The sequence below is a fragment of the Chlorocebus sabaeus genome, chromosome 9 (assembly GCF_047675955.1).
Source record: "Chlorocebus sabaeus isolate Y175 chromosome 9, mChlSab1.0.hap1, whole genome shotgun sequence".
In the NCBI taxonomy this organism is placed as follows: Eukaryota; Metazoa; Chordata; class Mammalia; order Primates; family Cercopithecidae; genus Chlorocebus; species Chlorocebus sabaeus.
Window position 1 is genome coordinate 79179774 of NC_132912.1, and position 19788 is coordinate 79199561.

Consider the following 19788-nt stretch of genomic DNA (forward strand, 5'->3'; position numbering starts at 1 on the left):
CATGACTGTGAGGGCTCCCCAGTCATGTGGAACTGTAAGTCCATTAAACTCTTTTTCCTGTACAAATTACCCAGTGCCGGGTATGTCTTTATCAGCAGCATGAAAATGGACTCGTACACTTATGGAATGTTTTAGTTCTTACATTTGTTTCTATTATCTGTTTTTACATAATTTTTGTGTACAGTGGGAGGTAAGGTTCCAAGTTTATTTTTTATTTTTGGCACTGCCCCATTCCAGCTGGGACTAATTTTCCCAGTACCATTTGTTGAAAGGATTCTTTCTTTATTATATTGCCTTAGCATCGTTGTCAAAAAATCAATGGATCACAGATGTAAAGCTTTTTCTCTGGACTTTCTGTTGTGTTCCATTGTTTTATGTATTTGTCATTATACCAATACCACACTATCATGATTATGTAGCTATAGTGAGTTTTGAAATTGAATATTGTAAGTCTTCCAGAATTGTTCTTTTAAAATTTATTTTAGCTATTGTAGCTTTACATTTTTATATAATTGTTATAATTCTCCTTTCAAGTTGTAGAAAGGTTAAAAAAGTTTAAAAAAAAAACTTACTATGCTCTTTGTAGAGAATGAATTGAATCTAAAGATCAATTTGGGAAGAATTGTCATCTTAACAATATTAAATTTTCCAATCTGTGAACATAAAATATCTCATCCTTTGTTTAGATGTTCCTTAATTTCTCTCAGCAATGTTTTGTAATTTTCAGTGTGCAAGGCTTGTATTGCTTTTCTTAACTATTTCCTAAGTTTTTATTCTTTTTGATGCTCTTACTAGTGGAATTATTTTTTAAATTTTATTTTCACATTTTTCATTGCTATAATAGAAACACAGTTTACTTTATATGATGATCTACTACCACAGCCATGCTCAACTTGCTAATTAGTTTTATCCCTTAAGTTTTCTCCTTACAGGATCATGCTGCTTGTGAACAGACTGTTTTGACTCTTTCTAATCCGTGTGCCTTTAATTTATTTTTCTTGCCTTATTGCACTGAAAAAAAACTTCTTTCAATGTCAAATAGAAGTAGTAAGAGTAGACATTTCAATCTCAAAAGATAAGCATTCTGTCTTCCTATATTAAAGATGATATTAGTTGTGGGTTTTGTATAGATGCCCTTTACCAGTTTGAAGAAATTTCCTTTTATTTCTAGATTATTGGGAATTATTTTTTGGTGTGTGTTAAATTTTGTTAAATACTTTTCCTGCTTTTATTAAGATAATTAAGTGTTGGTTGTCTTTTATTCTATTAACAATATATTACACTAATTAATTTTCAGATGTTAAACCAACTTTGACATTTTTTCTCTTTTGATACAGGATCTTGCCCTTTAGCCCAGGCCCAGGTACCACCCAGTGTGGTCACCACTGCATTGACCTCCTGGGCTCAAGTGATCTTCCTAGCTCAGCCTCCTGAGTAGCTGGGACCACAGGCACATGCCACACCTGGCTAATTTATTTTATGTTTTGTAGAGATAGGATCTCCGTATGTTTCCCAGTCTGCTTTTGAACGCCTGGTCTCAGTACCCCCACCTAAGCCTCTCAAAGTGCTAGGATTATAGGTGTGAGCCACTGTGCCCAGTCTGTAATATTTTTTACATGTTATTGGATTCAGTTTGCTAACATTTGCTTATGAGTCATATTGATCTATAGTATTCTTTTCTAATGATATCTTTTTCTGTCTTTGGTAATGCTGACTTCATCAAATACCTCAAGAAGTATTCCTTCTTTATTTTCTGAAAGATTTTACATAGGTTTGGTCTTATTTCTTCTTTAAATATTTTATAGAATTCACCTAGGGAGCCACCTGGACCAAGGTTATTTTGTGGGAAGATTTTTTAAATTATAAATTTAATATCATTACTTTATATAGGTCTATTTAGATATTCTATTTCCTCTTAAATCAGTTTTGGTTACATTTTCCTTTCTAGGAATTTTTCTATTTTGTCTAAGTTGTAGATTTTTGTCATAAAATTGTCCATAATATCTACTATACATGTGTTAATTTCTGTGGACTGAGTTGTGGTACCCTCATTTTTCATTCTTGAGTTTAGCAATTTCTGCCTTCTCTCTTATTTTTTTAGGGGGTGAGGGGAGGGACTGATGTTTACTTTTTTGATTTGATCAGGTTTATTGATTTTGTTGATATTTAAACATAACCAGCCTTTGGTTTTATTGATTTTCTCTATTGTTATTCTGTTTTCCACCTCATTGGTTTCTGTTCTGATGTTTAATTTTTCCTTCCTTATGCTTGCTTTGGATTTAATTTACTCTTCTTTTTTTTTCTAATTTCTTCAGATGGAAACTTTGATTACTAACCTTTCATATTTTCTACTATATTTGAGACCTTTCATCTTTTCTACTATAGACATTTAAAATATGAATTGTCCTGTAAGCACTGCTTTGCCAGCTCCCCATAAATTTGATATGTCTTTTTCTGTTGCTTAATGCAGTTCAAAATATTTTCCAATTTATTCTGGCATTCTTTTTATATGGGTTGTTTAGAAGTTGGCTGTTTAACTTCTAAATATATGGGGATCCCTTAGACTTTTTGTTGTTGTTTTCTGCTTTAATTCTACTTTCATCTGAGGATCTACTTTAAATTGTTTCAGTATTTTTAAATTTATGGAGACTTACTTTATGGTCTATTATATGGCCTATCTGGAGATCCATGTGTACTTGAGAAGAATGTGTCTTTACTTGGTGTTGGGTGGAGTGTTCTATAAAATGTTAGTTACATCACCTTGGTTGATAGCGTTGTTCAAGTCTTCTGCATCCTTACTGATTTTGTATCTAGTTGTTCTATTGATTCCTGAAAGTAGAACACTGAAATCTTTCATTCTAATTGTTGGAATGTCTGTTTCTCTTTCAAATACTGTCAGTTTTTGCTTCATATATTTTGGGGCTGTGTATGTAGGTGTGCAAAATTGAATTGTTAACATCTTTCCAATGTAGTAACATCTTCTCTCATTTTGTCATGAATGATCACTTTTTCTTTAGTATGTTATAAATCGAATAATCCAGTGTTATAATTAGTGTTCTATATAATCTTTTAATGTTTAAAAAAGATATTAGAAAAATGTCTCTATAACTGTATATTTATATGTTCCTTTTAATTTCCCATACATTTATCATTTTCATGCACTTCATTTCTCCATGTGTATTTCAGTTACTATGTGGTGTAATTTTCTTTCAACCTGAAAGACTTTATTTAGTGTTTCTCCTAAGGCAAATCTGTAGTAAAAAATACTCCAAGTTTTTTTTTTTTTAATCTGAAAATGTTCTTATTTTGCCTTCATGTTTAAAGGATAGTTTTGCTATATAAAGAATTATTGGTTGACAGGGTTTTCATATATATATATATATAATTTGAGGAAAAACATAGTTTACAGGTGTAAGAAGATCAACAAAACCATATAATAAGTAAAAACAAAGATCCACCATTTTACATATATACACATATATATAATTTCATTGTCTACTGGCCTTCATTGTTTCTGATCAGAGTTAGCCATTATAGTTGACCTTCAAACAACATGAGTATGAACTGTGTGGGTTGATTTATATGCAGATTTTTTAAAAATAAAACTTACATTGGATGTGCCTGCCTCTCTGGCCTCTCCTTTCACCTCCTCCACCTCCTCCACCTCTTCCACCCCAGAGATAGCTAGACCAGCCAGCCTCTCTTCTTCTTCCTCCTTCTCAGCCAACTCAATGTGAAGATAATGAGGATGCAGAGCTTTATGATGATTCAGTTCTACTAATGAATAGTAAATACATTTCCTCTTATGATTTTCTAAATAACATTTTCTTTTCGGTAGCTTACTTTATTATAAAAATATAGTGTGCAATACATATAACATACAAAATATGTGTTAATTGACTGTTTATGTTATTGATATTACTTCCAGTCGGCAGTAAGCTATTAGTAGTTAAGTTTTGGAAAAGTCAAAATTATACACAGATTTTCAACTGTGTGTGGGGAGGTCAGTTCTCCCAACTAACCCCCACTTTGTTCGAAGGTCAACTGTACTTATTTGTTGTTACTCTGTACATCATGACTCAATTTTCTCTTGATGTTTTCTTTTCCTCTTTCGCTTTTTGTAGTTTGAGATATGTCTAAGTGTGGATCTTTGCTTCTACTTATTCTAGGGCTTTATTGATCTTCTTATACCTGTAATTATGTTTTTCCTCAAAATTTTCAGCCACTATTTCTCTAAATATTTTCTCCTCTCTTTTATATCTTTCTTTTTCTGGGTTTCCTTAAAAATATATATGACTGACTGTGTTCCACAGGTCTCTGAAGCTCTGCTGTTTTTTCTTCAATCTTTTTTCACTCTGTGTCTTTCAGATTAGATAATTTTTATTGATCTATCTTCTAGGTCACTGATTCTTTTTTTCTGCCATCTCAAATCCAGATGTAGAGTCCAATTGTAGAGGTTATTGAAATTTTCACTTCAGTTTGCATATTTTCAATTCTAGAGTTTCTATTTAATCATTTTCATAGTTTCTGTATCTTTATTTACTCACTTGTTGAGTCATTGCCATGAGACTTTTCTTTAACCAATCAAACTTAGTTTTCTTTCGTTCTTTGAACGTATTTATAATAGTTGCTTTGAAATATTTTTCTGCTAACTCCAATTAGCAGAGACAGTTTCTACTGTTGTGTTTTCTCTCTTAATTGTAAGTTAGATGTTTCTGGATTTTTTCTTGTATTTATCACATACTTCCTTTGTTGAGAACTGGGCATTTTGGATAATATATTCTAACAATATGTTATCTTCAGGCTCCCCACCATTGCCACCACCTGAGGCTTCTCATTTTGTTGCATCTGTTTTCTTAATTGGAGGAATGTATCTCTCCTTGGATTGTAGTCACTGATGTCTCAGATTTTTAAAAAATACCTAGTTTTATTTTTAGATCGACATCTTAGTGGTCACACCTATAGCTACGTTTTTGGTCAGTCAATAACTTGGGCAGATCGGAATCAAATACTGTGAGCCCTTATGACTTCCGTTCTTTGATGATCTGTGCATGGAGCAGATAGCACATTTACAGTTCAAGATGTTTTCGTGTCTGCCTCAGCTTTTGATTCCCACTGGGCCCTCTTTGGCCTTCCCTGAACATGCCTGCAGTTTTTCAGTCAGCCAGGCCTACAGGAGTACTCCTCTAGCCCTTCTATAGCTCTCATTTTAAGAATCTCTCTATTAAATTGAAAGTTAGTTCATTACACTCCAAATGGGATTGCAGTCTCAAAGTAACAAGCTACAGATTTTTAAAATATTTCCAATCAAATTTGTTACTTCTATTGACCACACCGCTGAGTGTGAGATTTCATACTCCACTCCAAAACCGTCACTCGTAAAATTACCACTTTAACTGGTCAATATGGTGTTAGCATTCCCACAACTTGAATTAACTTAGATTTTTTTTTTCTGACTATAAGTCCCTAATTTATCTTTTCATACAGCATTTACGTTAAGAAACTTGATATCATAAATTCTGTTTCTGCCTCTTTGAAATGTAAATTTCCCAGCCTCTTGCCAGTTTGCAAACCAACAATATCTTTCTCAAGGACCTGGGAGCCATCTATTTAAAATGCAATCTTAAAGAAAGATGGAGCCCCTATCTCCCAGCCTCTGTGAGAGGGTAGGATCCTAACTTTGAAAAGTGCCAATTACCAAACACAAGTGGCCTAATCAAATTGACCAACCTCCATCCTAACATTCTCCAGTACTTTTCCAGTAGGTCACCCCATTTCTTGAAAACTCTCCTACTTTCTGTTTTAGCAGAGTTGAGTTTAATCTTTCTCTTGTATTTCAATAGTCTTGAATAAATTCTTCCTCATCTGTTTAACTTCATTCGGCACAGTTAAAAAAAAAAAAAATAGCCAAGCTGGGGATAGGGGAATGAGTATCTGTGGGTAAGAATCCTTCAGATTCTCACTGTTCTTACCTGAAGCTTGGTCAACTTTTCATGAATAAATGTTACTTAATTTGTTGTTTGACTTTGGTTGATTTTCAGAGCCCTGATGGTTGTTTTTTGACAGTTTTTTAATATTATACATGTTTGTTGGGGAAATGATTTGCTGACCTTTTCATTTCACTACAGCCACCTTCCAACATTTTCACAAGTCAGAATTTCAACATCATTGCCACGGAGAGTCCCCTGGCCATTTACACCTTTGGAGATCACTTTGTGCAGTCTTTTTTTTTCCCCCAACACATTAATAAATCATGTATTAAAAAGAATTCTATTCTCACAGCATTACTAACACTTCCCTGTGAATACTTGACCATACAAAGGAGACTCTTCTTATGTTTACATTGTGTTTTACTTTTATTTTGCAGAGTTGAGGCTAATCTGTCTTTCACCTGGAAGAAATGGTGAAATATTTCTTCTAGGGTAGGTTAATACTTCATTTTTTTCTTCCTTTCTATCATTTTTTCCTTTTCTGATGGTATTTGTCATTTTCTTTAAAAAAAAAAAAAACTAGATGAATTCTATCTGCTGATTGTCTCTTTTCTACAGGAATATTTACACTTCCAAAAAGAGCCCCTACAAAGGACATGAACTCATCCTTTTTTATGGCTGCATAGTATTCCATGGTGTATATGTGCCACATTTTCTTCATCCAGTCTGTCATTGATGGACATTTGGGCTGGTTCCAAGTCTTTGCTATTGTGAATAGTGCTGCAATAAACATATATGTGCATGTGTCTTTATAGCAGCATGATTTATAATCCTTTGGGGGTATGCCCACTAATGGGATGGCTGGGTCAAATGGTATTTCTAGTTCTAGATCCTTGAGGAATTGCCACACTGTCTTCCACAATGGTTGAACTAGTTTACAGTCAGCGGAAACCATCATTCTCAGCAAACTATTGCAAGAACAGAAAACCAAACACCACATGTTCTCACTCATAGGTGGGAATTGAACAATGAGAACACTTGAACACAGGAAGGAGAACATCATACACCGGGGCCTGTCATGGGGTGGGGGGAGGGAGGAGGGATAGCATTAGGAGATATACCTAATGTAAATGATGAGTTAATGGGTGCAGCACACCAACGTGGCACATGTGTGCATATGTAACTAACCTGCACATTGTGCACATGTACCCTAGAACTTAAAGTATAATAAAAATTTTTTTAGAAAAAGAAATAGCTAAGCAAATTGGCAAAATATGACTTTTTATTTTTATTTTTAACCACCAGATTGGGTGTGCTGATACACCAAATGCCACTCTTTTATCTTACTAGTTTTTCAAATAGAAAAGTGATACTAATGTTAATAATTAAACTTCCCAAGTTTTTTTGTCTCTCTCTGAATCAAGTTCATTGTCTCCTTACATGCTTCTCAGTTGACATTTGTGAAGGCAGATTATACACATGGGACAGTGGTGAATAAATCCACCCAAAATTCCTTTGCAGATCTTGAGTGTTTGCCATTAATCTCCATGCTTTATTTACATTCTAACATTTAACCTTCCTGAGAATTTTTACTGTCTGATCTAATAATTCATATTTGCCTGCTTTAAAAATTTTCTGACCTACTTTTCCAAAATTGTGTTTGATAATTTTACTAGTATGTTTTTCAACACCCACATTCTTCCATATTTTGTGTGTGCGTAGATAATATATGCATACGCAAAAATGTGCATTCATTATTGCATGGTTAAAGCTGAATTTATGTAGGGCTAGGGTATATCATTTATCCCTATTTTGTAGGATGATGAATAATATACAAAGATTTTAAGAAGCATGCTGACATACTAGTAAAATTACTACTGCTACAATTATGTAATGTTTATTTATCACTTGTGTGCTAAGAAGTCTTAAATGCTTTTAATTCAGTAAGTTATTTTGCATTTACATTCACACTATGATGTAAATATTCTTATTATCACCATTTTATAAGCAAAAACATGTCAGGAGAGGCAAATAAAGTCTCAAGATGACATGAAACCAAAAATAACTAATTTGTAGTGATCTACCATAATAGCTTGTGTCACATGCTGTTCTAGGAGCTTTATATGTTTAACATGCTTAAATAATATACTGAATAAAATTATTATATAATCCAATTATTATTATTGTCTTCCTCATAATGTAAATGGGTAAACTAAAGCATACAGATGTTAAACTAGTTACTCATAATCATATAACTAATAACTGATCAATCTGGAATTAGAGTCTCACATCCTATTTCTTTAATGAGAGTTGGAGTTGGTGTTAGAACTCTGGTCACTTGGCACCAAAGCCCCCTGCTTTGCCACTGCTTTCTACTGCCTTGCAGGCAAATTGCACATAGTTTTTGGAAGAATTATTGAAGTTTGGGATTAGATGAAACTTCAAAAGATGTTGTGAAAAATTTCATTTGCATCTGTTGAAAAAACCCCGCCAAAATATCCTCAACAACTTTTTCTGCAGGCTCTGTTGAAAAATTACACTAATAGAAGAAATACTAACCCCAAGTGGCAACTTGTTCTATTTTGAGGTAATATTATTAGAAACTACTTTCCTCTATTATGATGAAATTTGAATTCTCACAGGTGCAACTGAAATCCTTTGAGCCCGAATTGGCCATCTCAAGTCAAAAGAAATGTTTCATTCCTTTTCCACATTATAGTCCTTAAACATAGGAAATAAAACTTCCAAGGAATTATCTCTAGTTTTCAGTTTCTTGAACTATCTCACACAGATCATGACTCTGAATTCTTTACCATTCTGGTTCTTCCCCTTTGGTACAAGAAACTTTATAAATGTTTCTTCTAGTACATGAAGCACCACACATAATATTTCAGGTATGTTCTGAACATTGTAGAGTAGAGCAGAGCTAAAAGTTTCCATTTCATTCATGGAAATAATATAATGTAATGATCAGAGGAGTAAATGCTGAAATCAGCTGTCTAGTTTTGATTTCTGCTCTCAACATTCATAACTACATTATTTTGGACACATTTCCTCAACTCTCTTTTACCTCCTTGATAAAATAACAAGATAACAATTGTGTCTACTTTGTTGAGCTGGTATGAGAATTAAGTGTGATCATAGAGTTAAGCATTTAGAAAACTGCCTGGCATGGATGTCTGAAATCAGAAACTGTCCATAACATTATTTAAAAATTCAGGCACTTATTGAAGATCCGTTGTGTATAGACATTGACCGTGTAAAGAGAGAAAAGTTATAGTCTGCGTTCCCAAGGCATTTCCACTTAAAATTTTAGACTTTATATTTCTTGTGAAGCAACCTATGAGTTTATTTGATTTTGGTAAATCATAAATCATGTCATACTGTGGACTCCTAATTAGATAATAGTAAGGGAAAATCTTTGAGCCCTGTTTTATGGCTGCTGCTGTGAAATGCTATCTCTTCTATCCAATTCTATTCTAATCTAGGTCATCTAGTTACCTCTTTTGGAATCCTGATTGTGTCTTCCAGGGTACTGGTTTTCTATCCACGCTCCATGCCATATGTGCATATGAGAAGCCTTCCATCAATGTCAACCAAGTCATGATAAAATGTGAAGTAGAAAAGAATCAAAAGCACAGCCTTCAGCAACCCATTGGAGAGCCCCCTGTGGGGAGCCATTTACACAGGAATCTACCTAACAGTATTCACACCTGGAATATTTGTTAATTTTGTTAATGAGAACACTATGGGAGACTTTTTCAGAAGCCTTGCTTTAATCTGAATGTCTGTCATCGATTTACATAACATTACCTGCTTGGTAATCCTAACTATATTTTTTTCAAAGGAAGAACTAAGTTTAGTTGAGTGCAATTTTTCTCAGAGAACCTGTGCTGATGCTTCGTAATAACTGTCTTCTTCTAAAAGGGCTCTCAGAAATCTTTCAAAGAATTATTTATATAATCTAACCAGAGATTAATAGCAAATGTGCCTTTTGTACTTTTAGACATATTTCTGTTTCATTTTGAAAGTTGAGACTTTATTTTTCTATCACCAACCTTGTCTCCACCATTAACTGCCAAGACAGATAATGATGGTTTAGAAATCTCATTTACAAATTCTCTCAGAGTTTTGAGATTTAATTTTGCATTTAATGCCTCTACACTTGAAGCATTTAAAGATATCCCTTACAATCACCTCATTTCTTTTGGTTTCAATTACTCATCTTTGATGCTTTCAGACCTCTTCAATCTGAAAATCTCTTTTGACAGAAGATGGAAACAAAATCTATTATTATGCTACCAAGCTCAAATTGATGACTTCCTTTCTATCTTTGCTAAAAATAAACGTGACCCTTTTTAATATCCTTTGCATTTCTGTAACCTCTATTCTTTCTGATTTTAGCCTTCATGACCATTTTCCTAGGTCTAAGACATTTCTATATTTGTCTGAATATAGACTCTTCTTTAGTGCATTTAACCATTCCTTCCACAAATATATGTTGTATCCATCAAGCCCTGTTCTAGGCACTAAGGATACAGTGGTGAATGAAACAGGCTTATTCTTTACTTTATGTCCTACTATCTGGTATAAATTTTTGTTTATTGGATTTATCTCCTTACCTTTTTCTTATCTAATGGCAATTTTCTTTCAATGTTGAGCTTTTAGTGTTTGACCATCATTTAGCTCTTTTGAAATGTCTTTTCAATTAGATCTCTGGTTTTTTAGAATAATTATTAATTCCCCTGCTGACATTCCTTGAAATCAGTCATTTGAATATCCATGTCAATATCTATATTTTCCTCCCTATCATTTCTCTCCCATAATATTTCCATAATTTTATAAAACTAAAGACAGCAATATGGGACCAAATGCTTTGTCATAATTCATGCATATGTTGGGTTTTAAGTCTCAGATTACTTATTTTTCACTTCTTCATTATTCCATTATTATCAGGTAAGGATTTTTTTCCTTGATATATTAAATCACCAAGATATTTTGGCCACAAGAGGTTTATTAGGAATACACTAAAAACATGGGCTGAGAAGATTTTTCTCTTCTGCGTGTGATCATACTTTTTATTACAAATTTAAAATTTTGTCTGTATTCTAGGAATAGCCCTGCACTAGTCTATGCCATCCTTGTTATATGGACTTGGAGCATGCTGCAGTTTCCACTTGACCTGGCAGGTAAGTATCCTGATGTTTGTGCAAAAAACCAGAAAATTACACCTCTTGATTATCAATTATGCTAAAACTAAGAAGGCAAGTGAAAGGATTATCATGTCTATATCCCAGTGTTAGTTCTAGTTCAGCTTAGAAGGAAAGTAGATTGAAACTTAGTAAGCCAAGAAGAGTGGATCCACTGTGGTACATGGTAAGCTTAAGATAGCAGAGCAGATAATTGCACAGCATTATATTTACTTCTAACAACAGTTCCATCAGTTATGATTTATAAGACCTCCTGCAAACCAGGTGATACCTCTGTGTCTCAGCTTTCTTTCATCCATGAAATAGGGATGATAATCATAGTCACTAGGATTGAAGATTCTTGTCATGACTCAGTAATATACACTTTGCTTAGCAAGTTGCTGCCATAAATGTTTTATCTCTTATTATTTATAAGAAGTAATTTTCATTCTTTTTCCAGACCCATGTATTAAAACTTCAGAAGGCATAGGAGCAGTTAAAATTGTCCTCATTGGTGGTCCTTGGAATCCCATTGGTCTTATTTTAATAAAAACATAAATCCCTAAGATTTTGCAAGAAGTAATCCGTTTCCCAGGCATTTCATACTAGCAATAATCTAGGGCTTCATTGTCCAACAGGGGACCACCAACCACACATGGCTCTTTAAACTGAAATTAATTAAAAATGTAAAACATTAAAAGTCCAATTCCTCAGTCATACTAGCCACATTTCAAGTGCACAGTTGCCACAAATGGCTACCATATTGGACAGCAGTAATATGGAACACTTCTACCATCACAGAAAGTTCAATTGAGCATTGTTGATCTGGAGTCATCTGAAAACTTCTTGGAACCCTAGAATTTTGATTTGAGAATTCTCCAGGATGTCACTTTACTCCAAAGAAATTCTAGAAATTAATAGTTACATTTTCCTTAGCCCAACTTGTTTATTTATGACACCTTACTTGCTGGCCTCAGGATTAGAATTAATCCTTAGGACAGGGATATTTAACTTTTTTCTCCTTTTTTGGTTCACTTTTGTAGACTCAGAGGTCTGAGGCCATTTTAAACATAGCATACACTTGTTGAAATTATTAACACTTTGAAATAGATGGGAAAACTTGCCGTAGCTTTTAAGGAATACCAAAAATGGAATCACTTATTAATAATTACAAACAAATCTATGCTAATAACACACACACACACACACACACACACACACACATTTTTGTCATAATGAGCCCTGGAAGGTATGTTCTGGACTCATTGGTCCAGTTGGTATCCACTTATAGAATATTAGGTGACATCACATTAGATATCGAGTTAATACCTTTAGAAGGTCCTTTGGGAGCCATTTCCTGGTCCTCATTTCTTAGGAAAGGCTACCATTGATATAACCTTAGTTTCTCTTTTGTCTTTCACCCTGCCAATCCTCACCCTCCCATATCTTGTGGTTTGTTGCCTTGCTAAGAAAATTGTATTTAAGAAAGACATTTTGTAAACTTTCAGGGGTGATAATGTTATGCAGCTGTTTCAAAAACAAAGACCAAATGTTACTTCTGACTAAATCATTATTGTATTTTCCAACAAATAGTACATTATGTTTATCCATATCAAAGCAGCTTCATAATATTTGCAGGCTCCAGTAGACGATGGCATTCTTTGTTTGAAAACTCCAAATGGAAGGCTTCATTATTATAAAAGGATTATTTTTTGCCCTTGACCCTGAATTAAATTTACATTTGAGAAATTAAGACAAAAGGTTCTTCTGTTGATTGGACCTCCTTTTGTTTAACTGGAAAATCAGTAATTATATCCAGTCTTTCTTGTAAACTGTGAAACAAAGCACAAGGAATTAGGACAAAATAAAATAACAATGGCATTTATTCAGGATTTTTTCCTCCATCATTTGAAAAATATGTTTAATATGAATTAAGTTTGAATTTGAATATAAGCACTTGAATTTTCACAGCACAGTTTGCACACATGCTTGAGTGTGTAAACCAACAAACAGGTAGATCCTAAAAAGCGTATATAGAATGATCAGAGCCATGTACACTTTGCTCCGTTTCTCAAGCTTATCGATCAAGCAAATCATTCGTGATCCTAACGGGAAGATCACGTGGACAGGGAAAAAGTGGACAGGAGGCAGGGCTGTTATTCTAATGGAAACAAAATGAGCCAATGAATAGGGACCCCTCTCCTCATTGATATGATTGTTATCCCAGTTTTCAAAGGAAGAAACTGTGGCCCAGGAAGGCTTAGTGACCCTGCCAGCAACTCACTGCTGGAAAATGAGGCAGTCATGCTCTCTGACTTGAGGCTGTGAGCATGTAACTGTGAGTCTTCCTTACACTGTGGATCCCAGGATCACAACGGCAGCTTCCTTTATTTTTTATTCCCCCGCTGTGGTGCAGCTTCAGCCTCACAAGGAGCTTGAGCTTTGAGCACTTGTAACCATGCCTGGCTCCTAGAATCTATTTCATGTGGTGCTTTGCCCAGGTTGAGGACTAGATGATCTTACATTTTCTATTTGGATGCAAGTGTTTTCACTTGTTCCACTCAGAATTAAATCACGGGATCATTCCATTTCATTTCCATTCTGTATTCACAAAATTATTACTAGCACAGTCCCTATTGTTAATGACTTGTCCCCATATCATTGTCTTATATGTCTACACTTCCAAGAGAGAGAGTAACTAGTCTGTCCTGTGTTTTCAGTACAGAACGTCGTTTGCCCCGTGTCTGTGACAGAGAGGGGATTCCCCAGCCTGTTCTTTTGCCAGTACAGTGCGGATCTGTGGAACATCGGAATCAGCGTCTTCATACAAGATGGCCCCTTCCTTGTGGTGCGTCTCATACTGATGACCTATTTCAAAGTGATCAATCAGATGCTGGTGTTCTTTGCAGTGAAGAACTTCCTCGTGGTGGTGTTGCAACTCTACCGCTTGGTGGTGCTGGCATTGGCAGTCCATGCTTCATTGAGAAGTCAGTCAGAAGGCCCGAAAGGAGAACATGGTTGCCGGGGACAGACCTCTGAGAGTGGGTCCTCTCCGCGGGACTGGCAGAGCGAGTCTAAGGAGGGCCTGGCTATTCCTTTGCGGGGCTCCCCAGTCACCGACGATTCCCAACCCACCCCTTAGTTATTGATTGACAGGGGTCTGCGGCTAGAACCTGACTCCCCGGTTCTTCTTATAGGGAGGATCCTTCTTCTCCCCCAGCCTTGGCATATAATAATTTTCAAAAGAACAGCATAAAAAGGTGATCTTAAACCAAAGCTGAGGAATTTTCTTTTTTTCAACTGAATAGAAGGAACTTTGATTAGTGACTATTGCTACAACTTCTGTGTGATGGTATCAGATGTTATAGTTGTTCAACGACTAAGTGATTTGTTTGTCTTGAACTGTTTGAAAAGCTGTGGAAGGGGTTACAGTGACATGCCCTCGAAAGATTTAGTGCAGACGAACTGTCGCGGCTGTTACCTGAAAATAGAGAAGCTTTGAACTTTGGCTCCATTGTCAGACTATTTCGTCTGATCTTTTCTGCAATGTCCCTGTGACATCAAAAAATGTACATTCAGTGAATGCAGAACAAATGAAGGGAAAAGTGCCTTTAAAATTACCTCACTGTGGGCTGGAAGCAGCGAAAATCTCTGCCCAGCTTCCGTATCATAGAGAGCCTTATTCATCACTGCACAGGCCTTTCCAGGAAAATCATTTTTCTGGGCTGATGTTGCATTCTGTCATGGCGCATATGCTCTTACAGAGATTTTATTGCTTTTGGCTTGGGTGCTACAAAATTCACAGCAAGTCATTTTGGTTACATATCTACTGGTTGCAAGGCAGGAAATACTGGTGAAATGCTAGCAAAGTCACAATTTCTACTCTGGACATGATTTGCACTGTTCGTCAGTATTTTTCTGAACCCTACTTTACCATTTTCTATATTGCCAAGCTGAATCACGTGGGCTGATGCAGGGAAGCTCTGAAGCGGTGAATAAAGGTGTTTCGGGCCCTGTAAGTGTTACCATGGTTTCTGGTGTCTGCCAGCAGTAGCGAACAAAGCTGCAGCTTCTCTGAACCGCCACTATTGGAGGCGGCCTTTGGTCTCAGGGAACATAGTGATGGAGGCTTGCATCAGCCCCACCCAGGGCCAACAGCCCTTGTGGAGTGACGGGAGTCGGAACCTGCCACCCCATTGTGGGAATCCGGCAATTCGCTTTATTTTCTTGTATTAAGACTTCATTTTCCCAGTATTGAAATAGCCATACTTTTCCTTTACATACCTCTATACTTTCCAGATGGAGGTGATTCAGAACCTTTTAAAGTGATTTTTGCTTTTAAAGATACAGTGTGAAAATGTGCTCGGGTGTATAGCAGTAATTACATGATGCAAGCAGTTCCAAAACTGTTCTTTTAGGTTCAAAACCTAATTCCCCCGGATGAGTATACTCGAGAATTCAGAGAGACATTTAAGGTGGGGTATGCCCTTAATTTGGTATGACAACCAGTTGGGACAATTTTATCTGTAACTCTCTGGGTAAGATGATACCTATTAGCAACATTTTCTACAAACTTTTATGCACAAATTCTGTTTTTATACAGTGTCATGCATGTTTTCTTGCAAATGGCTTCTTCAGCATCATTGTCATATGTTTTTATTTCTTTCTTCCTTGTGCTTCTAATTTTAACAATATAATGACTATAAAATGACACACGGAACCAATGGAATACATTTATGATTTTCCATAATAATTTTATGAAAGTTAAGATCAAGAAATTATATGTATATGAAGTAAAGCACTTGACAACTTTTAAGGGCATGTTATTTAAAGTGCTCAGCAGTTGAAAGCAAAATAATAACTGCTATTTATAAAAATGCCTCAGCAGAATCTGTTTTTATGTTGACTGCTTTATGTTGAATATTTTCTTCCACAACATGTATGTGCTGCTTATTATTGCAGATTTGCTCATGGCATACTTTTCATGTTTTAATTTTTTTCTTCCAGCAAAACAAACACTGAGGCCCTAAAAATAGATAAAGTATAAAGTAGTACGGCTGTTGCAAGGATATTTTTAAATGCTTTCAAATCTCAGACTTGGCTTGGCTTCGTGAATGAGTTTCTAGTGTTTAAATTAAAGTATTTTGTAATTAGCACTCCTCGTGGGCTTGAGAAATAAAAAGCCTGTCCAAAGTCTAGCTTTATTTAGAGGGTCAGGAAGTCAAAGAGCACCCAGGACCATCTTGGCAAATAATAGTGGCAAAAATAGACCCAGGTTCTGCAAGGTTTTCCAGGAAAATCTGCTTGGGGCAGCATTTGTTAACCTAGCTGCCAGTACTCCCACTCTCTTAGACTGGCTGCTTTTATAGTAGGAAAAAAAGATCTGCATTTGCTTAGTTTATTTGAAAGAAAGCTCTAAACCTAGGTTATATATTAGCCATTCCTAAGATTCCTGATTAAATATTATAAATTTATTCAGTTAATTGTCATTTTTAATGTAGACTGCTAAATACTGTAATGTTTCAAAACATCGAAGTGTTTGTTATAAAGTGGCTAGAACATCAATTACCTCCCATGTGTGGACACCCTGGGGCTTGTTTACATTTTTTTTGTAATAAGATAACTGACTCACAACACCTGTATAATGTGATGCAAGCCATCCTCTCTATCATAACCCCTCCCCCAGACACACAACAGGTCAGTCCCCAACCCCTGAAGAAAGTGGCTTATTTGAGGTTGTTGGTGCTGTTATTATTATTGCCATAGTTGTTATTTAGTTGTTTGATTAAAGCTCAGTCAAATGTCCTTCCTAAAATCGTATCATTCCACTTGTGAAAGAAAACACAGTATGCATGTTTCAATGATACTGTGCGGAAACACACCTCATCATCATCTTGTGGGTTTCCTTTGCCCTTACTGGATGACTCTCAGAGGACATGACTTGACGTAGTAATAGTAGTAAACTCTCCTTATCTTTCATTATTCTTTTAATTTTTATTTGAGCTGTTTCAATAGCATAATAAAATAAAATTTTGAATTGGCCAATAATATTCTTTATAATCTTCCAGTGAAGAGTCTGATACAAATTTTCTCTTGGCTGTGTTGTAGTTCCACTAACAAATAGCACTTCAGGCCTCATAGAACCATATAGATATGGCCAAGGAATATCAGGATTCACTCTTATAATACTAATTATTAACTCATTATTTAATTGAACATTTTCAAAGCTCTGGAAAGGCATGCATTTGTAGGTGCACATGCTTTAAGATTTCTATGCATCTTTCAGATTTGAATGTAATAATGTTTGGCATTTGATTCTTGATAATTTTTAACCAACTTTTTCTGTTAAAAGAGAGAAAGAATTGCAAATGCCAAGCATCTGTCCACTGTAGCCCTCCTCCAATGCCAAGAAAGAGGGATGGTGACGTATACTACAGCGACACAAATGAAAAACCAAACAGTCTTGAATTACAAGAAAAAAAGGGGATTGTTATTTTTTTTTCTAATTTCACACTTTGCTTTTTACTTACTGGAATTCTGATTTGCTCTCAGAAACATCTGATTTGGGGTTAAACTAGGCAGATGGAGGATGTTTACAGCTTTGAGGCTTCAAATAAGTTTCCATATGCAGGGAGTAACTTTAAACAATGTTTGAATAATTAACTGCTACAGTCTTATATTTTATGTGTATCTATTTCATCCTCTGACTCTTTCTTACTAGAATACCATTTAAGAATATTTTCTCTGCAGTATTCATATTTATACTATTTTGCTATGAGTGGCCTTTGTATTTTATTATATGCATTAAATAGTGTGTGCACAACTTTATCTTAATGTGGATTCTTTTGCTGGTTTTTCATGTCTTTGTTCTCTACTGCAATTCATTTCCTTTATGGTTTTTAAGCTCTGGTTTAAAAAATAAAACTGATCTATTTAGAATATGATTAAGGTGGCATTTCAAACCAGTGAGGAAAGGCTGACCAATTTTACAAATGATGTTGGGAAATTTTGCAATCCATCTGGAAAAAATAAAGTTAGATTTTTATCTCCTGCAATATATAGAAATAAATTCCAGATGGATTAAAGATGTAAATGTAAAATGAAAACTATAAATATTAGAAGAAAATATGCAGTCTGTCTTTAGCCTGTGGGGGACGGGAACGATCTTCTGAAACAAGACATGAAACTCAGAAGCTACAGAAGAATTGACAGATTTTTCCTACATAAAAGCTTAATGTTTCTCAGTGGCAAAAGCTATCATAAATACATCACTCTTATTTTCTTTTCTGGAGAAAGGAGTCAGAGAAATCAGACAAGAGAAATGAGAGGTATAGAAATTGGAAAGAAGGAGCCAAATTTATCATTTATTTATAGAAGACTGAGTCTTGAACATCCAAGGAAAACATATTAAACCTAAGAAACTTAAGGATAATCTGAAATCACACACAAAAATCAATAGCTTTTCTACATACAAAATCACATAGAATATATACTTGAAGAAGATACTTCCTTTGCAATATAAACTAAATCTATAAAGTACATAGGAATAAACTTGGGAAATGTATAAGATCTATGTGAAGAAAACTTAAAAATGATTGTGAGGGCCATATATGAATAATTTAACAAAAAGAAAGACATTATTTTATGGGGATTGGTAAGAAGCCTTGATTTCTTTTTTTAAAAGTTTCGATTTTCCCTAAATTGATCTATAAATAGATCAAGTAGCACAATCTTCATCATGCTATCAACAAGATATTAATTTTTTTGTGACTGCCCAAGTTGATTCTAAAGATTTCATGATAAAATAAGCATGAAAGAATAGTTAGAAAATACCAAAAGAGAGTTGAAAAATGAGAGAGATATTTCAATATATTTACATATATTATACAACTACAATAACCAAGAGAATTTGGTTCTGGAATATGAATAAGCAGGCCAAAAAGCTGAACAGAATAAGTTTAATAAATAGACTGAGCTACACAAGGGATTCTGATATATGATAAATCATGGGTGGGGTAAAATATTATAAATGGTTTAGGTTTTGGAAAATATTAAATTAGAGCCTTACCTCAATCCTTATGTCCAAAACATTTCCAGGTAGATTAAATAACTAAACATTTAAAATAAAATAAGCACAGAAAACTTTGTTTTTATAATTGCGATGGTGAGAATGCTTTTTGAGCATGATATGAAATGAGACACCATAGAAGAGTCATAAATTTCAGCTCATAAAATTAAAAATTTTAGCACTGTAAAAATACCATAAGCAAATTCAAATGTTGAACAACGAACTGAGTTAATTTGTTTGCAAGAAATATAACAAGGCATTAGTTTTCTTAATGAACAAACCGTTCTTACAAATAAGAAAAAAAAGTCACTGAAAAAATGAGCAAAAGACATAAGTGTATGATTAACTGCAAAAGGAATAGTTGAAGAAATGCAAATCAAACCACAATGAAATACCATTTTTCAAATGCAGACTCAACTGCAGGGTAACCATTTTTCACTTAGTTGGTTGGCAAAGACCCAAAAGTTCTTTAGAATGCTGTATTAGAGGGGAACAAGGAAAGTAGGCATTCTTATTCATAGTTAGTGAGGGTGTAAATTGGTACAACTCCTTTGTAAGACAATTTGGCAACAGCAGTCAGAAAAAAACACATTTATCATCT

The 19788-nt window shown here is 34.7% G+C and overlaps 1 protein-coding gene across 1 annotated transcript in view; it reads left to right on the forward strand.

Annotated features, from left to right (window-relative positions):
• The window catches only part of TMEM26 (transmembrane protein 26), a 46527-nt gene extending 28580 nt beyond the window's left edge, over positions 1–17947 (forward strand). The window contains exons 5-6 of the mRNA XM_007963338.3: positions 11043–11119; positions 13840–17947. Of these exons, the coding sequence (XP_007961529.3) occupies positions 11043–11119; positions 13840–14261 (499 nt within the window). The 3' untranslated portion in view covers positions 14262–17947. The remainder of the gene's footprint in view (positions 1–11042; positions 11120–13839) is intronic.
• Positions 17948–19788: the final 1841 nt, after the last annotated feature.